We start from the raw sequence: 7166 nt of genomic DNA, 5'->3' as shown, positions 1-7166 counted from the left end.
CTGGGTTCAAGCAATTCTCCTGCCTCAGGCTCCTGAGTAGCTGGGATTACAGGTGTGTGCCACCATGCCTAGCTAAATTTTTTTTTTTTGTATTTTTAGTAGAGATGGGGTTTCACCATGTTGGTCAGGCTGGCCTTGAACTCCTAACATGATTTGCCCGCCTTGGCCTCCCAAAGTGTTGGGATTATGGGTGTGAGCCACCTTGCCTGTTTTTATTTATTTATTTATTTATTTATTTATTTATTTGAGATAGGGTCTTTCTCTGTTACCCAGACTGTAGTGTACTCTCTGTTACCCAGGCTGGAGTGCAGTGGGGAAGCCATAGCTCACTGCAGCCTTCACCTCCTGGGTTCAAGCAATCCTCCCACCTCAGCCTCCTGAGTTGCTGGGACCATAGGCGTGTGTCACTGAGCCTCGCTAATTTTGTGTTGTTGAGATGGAGTCTCACTGTGTTGCCCAAGCTGGAGTGCAGTGAGGCAGTCTCAGCTCACTTGAATCTCTACCTCCCCAGTTCCAGTGATTCTCCTGCCTCAACATCCCGAGCAGCTGGGACTATAGGCAGAGGCCACCACACCTCGTTAATTTTTGTATTTTTAGTAGAGATGGTTTTGCCATGTTACCCAGGCTGGTCTCTAACTCCTGAGCTCAAATAACCCTCCCACCTCGGACTCCCAAAGAGTTAGGATTACAGGCGTGAGCCACCGTGCACAGCCCAATTTTTAATTTTTTATAGAGATGGGATCTTGCTAGGTTGCCCAAGCTAAGAGCTTTGTCTCTATTTCTGAAAAATATGGGTACAGGACATAGGAGCCAGCCTTCCCCCGCCTTCATCCCTCCTCCCTCCTTCCCGGAAGCCGAAGCGGGAGCGCAGATGCAGTAGGTCTTTTTCAAGAAGCTGCAGTTCCCGCCGCCTCTGCCCCACCCTACCTGACCTGGGCTGTTACCTGAGTCCCTTTGCTGGCAGTGGCGGTGGCCACAGAACCAGGCACCCAGCACCATTGAGGCCACACCCACGCTCTCCACCCCCAGCATCACAAAGAGGAGTCCTGGGTGGGGGGAGAAGGGATGGTCTAAGCGGGAGGTTGGGGATGGTGATGGGGGAGGAGGTCGCTGCGGGAGGAAGATGCTAGGGGAGGAACATGGGGTAGGGCCCACCTGGGAAGTTTGGGGTTGGGTTTCTGTTCTGTGGGGGGTCATCTACAGACAGGAAATCTATGTTCTGGGAGGGTGTCAGGCTCCTGTACCCTCCAAGGACAGACCGCACAAAGGGGGACATAAGTGTTCCTCCTTCTGCCAGGCTTTGTGGTTTCAGGCAGATGTTTACTCTGAACCTCAGTTTCCTCTTCTGAAAAATGAGGCTCGACAGGGCACGGTGACTCATGCCTACAATCCGAGCACGTTGGGAGGCTAAGGCAAGAGGATCACTTGAGGTCAGGACTTTGAGACCAGCCTAGGCAACATGGTGAAACCCTGTCTCTACTAAAAAGATAAAAATTAGCTGGCCATGGTGGTGCACACCTGTAATCCCAGCTACTCAGGAAGCCAAGGCAAGAGAATCACTGGAATTCAGGAGGCAGAGGCTGCAGTAAGCCAAGATTGTGCCACTGCACTCCAGTGTGGGTGATAGAGCAAGACTCTGTCTCAAAAAAAAAGAAAAGGGGGGGTGGGGAGTTGGGGAGACATAGCATGGGGAGAAATGCCAGATACAGGTGATGGGAAGGAGGGCAGCAAATCACACTGCCATGTGTGTACTATGCAACAATCTTGCATGTTCTTCACATGTACCCTAAAACCTAAAATGCAATAAAAAAATAAAGAAAGAAAAATGAGGCTTATGATCCCTGTCTGGTTGGGTCATTGTGGAAAACTGCCAGCTTGGACTTGTCATCATGAGCTCCGCCATCTTCGTCCTGGGGCTCCTGTTAGGTTGTTTCTCTGTTTGAGAGTGGACTCTGAGCCATACCATTTTACAGATGGGGAAACGGAGGCTCAAAGCACCTAAGTCTCTTGGCAAGGGTCCCCTACCCAGGAGGCAGCCAGGACCAGCTTTGAACAAAGCCCTTTCTCACCTCAGCTCAGAGAAGGTAACACTTAGGTTACTTGAGCACTTACTACGTCCAGGTCCTGTGCTAAGCACTGCTTTGTTATTGCTGTGTGTTCTTCTTTTCTTTTCTTTCTTTCTTTTTTTTTTTTTTTTTAGTCAGAGTCTTGCTCTGTCACCAGGAGCCAGGCTGAAGTGCAGTGGCATGATCTCGGCTCACTGCAATCTCCACCTCCTGGGTTCAAGCAATTCCCCTGCCTCAGCTTCCCTGCTGTGTGTTTTTCTGGAGACAGGGTCTCTCTGTGTCACCCAGGCTGTAGTGCAGTGGCACGATCATAGCTTACTGCAGTCAACAAATCCTGGGCTCAAGCGATCCTCCCACCTCAGCCTCTCAAGTAGCTGGGATTATGGGTGCGTGCCACCATGACTGGCTAATTTTAGAATTTTTTGTAGAGATGGGATCTTGCTGTGTTGGCCAAGCTGGTCTTGAACTCCTGGCCTCAAGCAATCCTCCTACCTTGGCATCCCAGAGTGCTGAGATATGAGGCATTAGCCACTGCACTTGGATTATAACTTTATAAAGTGGATAGTACTTTAGCTATAACCCCTCTAAAGTCACCTAGCCTGATGAGGAAACACTATTCACTGTATTTTGACAGCAGAGGGAACTGGCACAGAGAGGTCAAGTCACTTGCTCAAGGTCACACAGCAAGTAAATGAAACAGAGGTTTGAATCCAGGTTTGTATAATTTACAGGAACCCCAGCCTAAAAGCTGTGAATGCCCCGATTAAGATAAGCTCTGGCACCCCAACCCTCTCCTTCCATAGCCTCTGAGGTTGGCAGGCAATCTCTGGGGGCTACCAAGCTGCTATTCGGGGTTGGAGGGGGTGGGGAAGCCAGCTGTGTGAGGCTGGACCCATGCCGGCTCCCCGCTCTCTCAAGCTGCCAATGCACAGCCTGGCGCCTCCACCACCCCGCCTCCTCTAATTGCTAATTGGCCCCTTTGACATTGGAGGGGTGGGGAGAGGTGGGTAAGGCAGCCATAACACATTCCTCCCTTGAGGCAGTCACTTGTCCCTGCCAGCAGTCTGGCCCTACCAGCTGGAGAGGAATGGGCATCTCTAGGGGCTGGGAGCTGGGAGCTCCCTTCTGCCAGAGGGGGCTGGGAAGATGGCCAGGCCCACAGGCACCCCTCACAGAGCAGGAGGGAAAGCCTGCATCCCCTTGAATTTCTCAATTCTGCCCAGGGTGGGTCTATAAGGGGGTGACATGGCAAAGTGGGGAGTGTATAGGCTGCACCCCTGCCTAGTGGATAGTACTACACATGTCTTGGCTCTCACTGGCCTTACCTGTCTCATCTGTAAAATGAGGCAGCTGCCTTTGCTGATATGGAGAGTTTCTTCCAACTTTGAGAGTCCATGGCTTCTATGTGAGAGGGAGTCTCACTCTGTGGCCCAGGCTGGAGTGCAGGGCTGTGATCACTGCAACCTCCATCTTTCAGGTTCAAGCAATTATCCTGCCTTAACCTCCCGAGTAACTGGGATTATAGGCGCGCACCACCACACCAGGCTAATTTTTGTGTTTTTGTAGAGAGGGGGGGTTTCATCATGCTGGCTAGGCTGGTCTTGAACCCCAGACCTCAGGTGATCCACCCACCTTGGCCTTCCAAAGTGCTGGGATTACAGGCATGAGCTACTGCACCTGGACGATGGCTTTATTTTATTCAGAGACAAGATAACACTCTGTTGCCCAGGCTGGAGTGCAGTGGTGTGCTCATAGCTGACTGCAGCCTCCAACTCCTGGGCTCAAGTGATCCTCTCGCCTTAGCCTCTCAAAGTGCTGGGACTACAAGCATCAGCCACTGTGTCTGGCTGATGACTTTAAATTCTGGATTCTAGAATTCTAGGCTTCTGTTTCTTTGTTTGTTTGTTTATTGGAGACAGAGTCTCACTCTGTCATCAGGCTGGAGTGCAGTTGCATGATCTTGGCTTATGGCAACCTCTGCCTCCCAGGTTCAGTTGATTCTCCTGCCTCAGCCTTCCAAGTAGCTGGAACTACAGGTGCACACCACCACAACCAGTTAATCTTTTAATTTGTAGTAGAGACAGTTTCACCATGTTGGCCAGGATGGTCTCAGTCTCCTGACCTCATGATCTGCCTGCCTTGGCCTCCCAAAGTGCTGGGATCACAGGTGTGTACCACTGTGCCCAGCCAGGATTCGGGTTTTACACAGACTAAAATTGCAAAATTCTGGCTGGGCATGGTGCGGCATACCTGTAATCCCAGCCCTTTGGGAGGCCAAATTAGGTGGATCACCTGAAGTCAGGAGTTCAAGGCCAGCATGGACAATGTGGTGAAACCCATCTCTACAAGTAAAGAAAAATTGGCTGGGCGTGGTGGCTTGTGCCTATGATCCCAGCACTTTGGGGAGCCGAGGCAGACAGATCACCTGAGGTTGGGAATTCCAGACCAGATTGATCAACATGGTAAAACCCGGTCTCAAAATGAATGAATGAATGAATGAATGAATGAAAGAAAAATTAGCTGGGCATGGTGGCCACACCTGTAATCTCAGCTACTCGAGATTCTGAGGCAGGAGAATTGCTTGAACCTGGGTGGCGGAGGTTGCGGTGAGGCGAGATCATGCCATTGCACTACAGCCTGGACAACAAGAGCAAAACTCCATCTAAAAAAATTTGATCTGAGTAGCTGGGATTACAGGCATGCACAACCATGCCTGGCTAATTTTGTATTTTTAGTAGAGACAGGGTTTCACCATGTTGGATAGGCTGGTTTCCAACTCCTTACCTCAAGTGATCCACTCACCTCAGCCTCCCAAAGTGCTGGGATTACAGGTGTGAGCCACCATGCCCAGTCAGATTCAAGAGTCATAAGATTCTGGAAGGGCAAAGTGGCTCATGTCTGTAATCCCATCACTTTGGGAGGCCAAACCATGTGGATTACCTAAGGTCGGAAGTTTGAGACCAGACATGCCAACATGGTGACACTCCATCTCTACTAAAAATACAAAAATTAGCCAGGCATGGTGGTGAGCAATTGGAATCCCAGCTACTTGGGAGGCTGAGGCAAGAGAATCTTTTGAACCTGAAGGTGGAGGTTGCTGTGAGCCAAGATAGTGCCACTGCAGTCTAAGGCCTGAATGACAGAGCAAGACTCTGTCTAAAAAAAAAAAAAAAGTTTGATATGATGAATTTTGAGTTTTTGTGTCTAGGAGCTTGATATTCAAAAGTCTTAAGAGTCTAGGACCTGGCTGGATGTGGTGGCTCACTCCTGTAATCCCAGCACTTTGGGAGGCTGAGGCAGGCAGATCACCTGACGTCAGGAGTTCTCAACTAGCCTGAGCAACATGGTGAAACCCCATCTCTACTAAAATACAAAAAATTAGCTGGGCATGGTGGTGTGTGCCTGTAATCCAGCTACTCAGGAAGTTGAGGGAGGAGAATCACTTGGGCCCAGGAGGTGGAGGTTGCAGTGAGCCGAGATTGTGCCACTGCACCCCAGCCTGGTGACAGAGTGAGACTCAGTCTCAAAAGAAAACAAAAATTAGCCAGGCATAGTGGTGAGCACCTGTGATCCCAGCTACTCAGGAGGCTGAGGCAAGATAATCTCTTGAACCTGGGAGGTGGAGGTTGCTGTGAGCCAAGATATTGCCACTGCACTCCAAGATCTGGACAACAGAGCAAGGCTCTGCCTCAAAAAAAAAAAAGTTTGATATGAAGAATTGAGAGTTTTTTGTTTCTAGGAGCTTCAGATTCAAAAGTCTTAAGATTCTGGGATCTGGCCAGGTGTGGTGGCTCATGCATGTAATCTCAGCACTTTGGGAGGTCCAGGCAGGTGGATCAGGAGGTCAGGAGATAGAGGGCATCCTGGCTAACACAGTGAAACCCCATCTGTACTAAAAAAATACAAAAAATTAGCTGGGCATGGTGGTGCGTGCCTGTAATCCCAGCTACTTGGGAGGCTAAGGCAGGAGAATCACATGAACCCAGGAGGTGGAGGTTGCAGTGAGCTGAGATTGTGCCACTGTACTCCAGCCTGGGCGACAGAGTGAGACTCCATCTCCAAAAAAAATAAATAAATAAAAAGATTCTAAGATTCTCTCCACTGACCCCCCCTCTCTCTGCTGGTTCCTGTACCTGGGTCCATGGAGAGCCATGTTCCATTGCCCTCAGCCTCCTCCAACTCAGGAATCTCTGTGACCACCGTGCACATGTAGTTTCCACTGTGGTTGAGAATCACAGGGTCCAGCCGCATGGTGAGATGGCTGGGTGCCTGCCAGGAGAGCCATCCCAGGGGCCCACAGAGCCCCAGGCTGAGGCTGCCATTGGTGATGTATGGCTGGCACAGGACGCTCCCATCTTTGGTCCACTCAACATGGAGCTGTTCCCAGGCCGGGGCCTGGTCCACCTGGCAGGCCATAGTTGCCTGACTGCCCTGCCTCACCTGCAGTTGCTGGGGCCCTTGCTGCTCGTTCACACTTGAGGATCCTTACAGGGCAGGAGGACAGAAGAGACGGAGGCGACCTTTCTCAGTGTGTGCGTGTGAGGCTGTGTGACTCCCTCACAGAGAAATCCCACAGTCTGTGTTTGAAACTCCACTTGTCTAAGCTGGGCACAGTGGTTCACATCTGTAGTCTCAGCACTTTGGGTGGCTGAGGTGGGTGGATCACCTGAGGTCAGGAATTTGAGACCAGCCTGGTCAACACAGTGAAACCCTATCTCTACTAAATATACAAAAATTAGCCGGGCGCAGTGGCTCACGCCTGTAGTCCCAGCACTTTGGGAGGCCAAAGAGGGAGGATTGCTTGAGCCAGGAGTTCCAGACCAGCCTGGGAACATAGCAAAACCTCATCTTTACAATAAATATTTAAAAAGTAGTGGTCAGGCATGATGGCTCATGCCTGTAACCCTAGCACTTTAGGAGTCTGAGACAGGCGGATCACATAAGGTCAGGAGTTGGAGACCTGCCTGGCCAAGATGGTGAAACTCCATCTCTACTAAAAACACAAAAATTAGCTGCACATGCTGGTGGGTGCCTGTAATTCTAGCTACTTGGTAGGCTGAGGCAGAAGAATCATTTGAACCCAGGAGGCGGAGGTTGCAG

At 50.5% G+C, this 7166-nt stretch overlaps 1 protein-coding gene across 1 annotated transcript in view; it reads right to left on the bottom strand.

The window, feature by feature from the left end:
- Nucleotides 1-7166, bottom strand: part of LOC116558186 (transmembrane and immunoglobulin domain-containing protein 2-like) — an 11741-nt gene that overhangs the window by 1069 nt on the left and 3506 nt on the right. The window contains exons 2-4 of the mRNA XM_032288015.1: nucleotides 6200-6550; nucleotides 1156-1197; nucleotides 928-1046 (exon numbers count right to left, since the gene is read on the bottom strand). Coding sequence (XP_032143906.1) covers nucleotides 928-1046; nucleotides 1156-1197; nucleotides 6200-6550 — 512 coding nt within the window. The remainder of the gene's footprint in view (nucleotides 1-927; nucleotides 1047-1155; nucleotides 1198-6199; nucleotides 6551-7166) is intronic.

The sequence above is a fragment of the Sapajus apella genome, unplaced genomic scaffold (assembly GCF_009761245.1).
Source record: "Sapajus apella isolate SASKATOON/1434 unplaced genomic scaffold, GSC_monkey_1.0 scaffold21, whole genome shotgun sequence".
Taxonomy (NCBI): Eukaryota; Metazoa; Chordata; class Mammalia; order Primates; family Cebidae; genus Sapajus; species Sapajus apella.
Note: the sequence above shows the minus strand (reverse complement) of the source record. Positions and strands in the feature narration are given on the sequence as shown.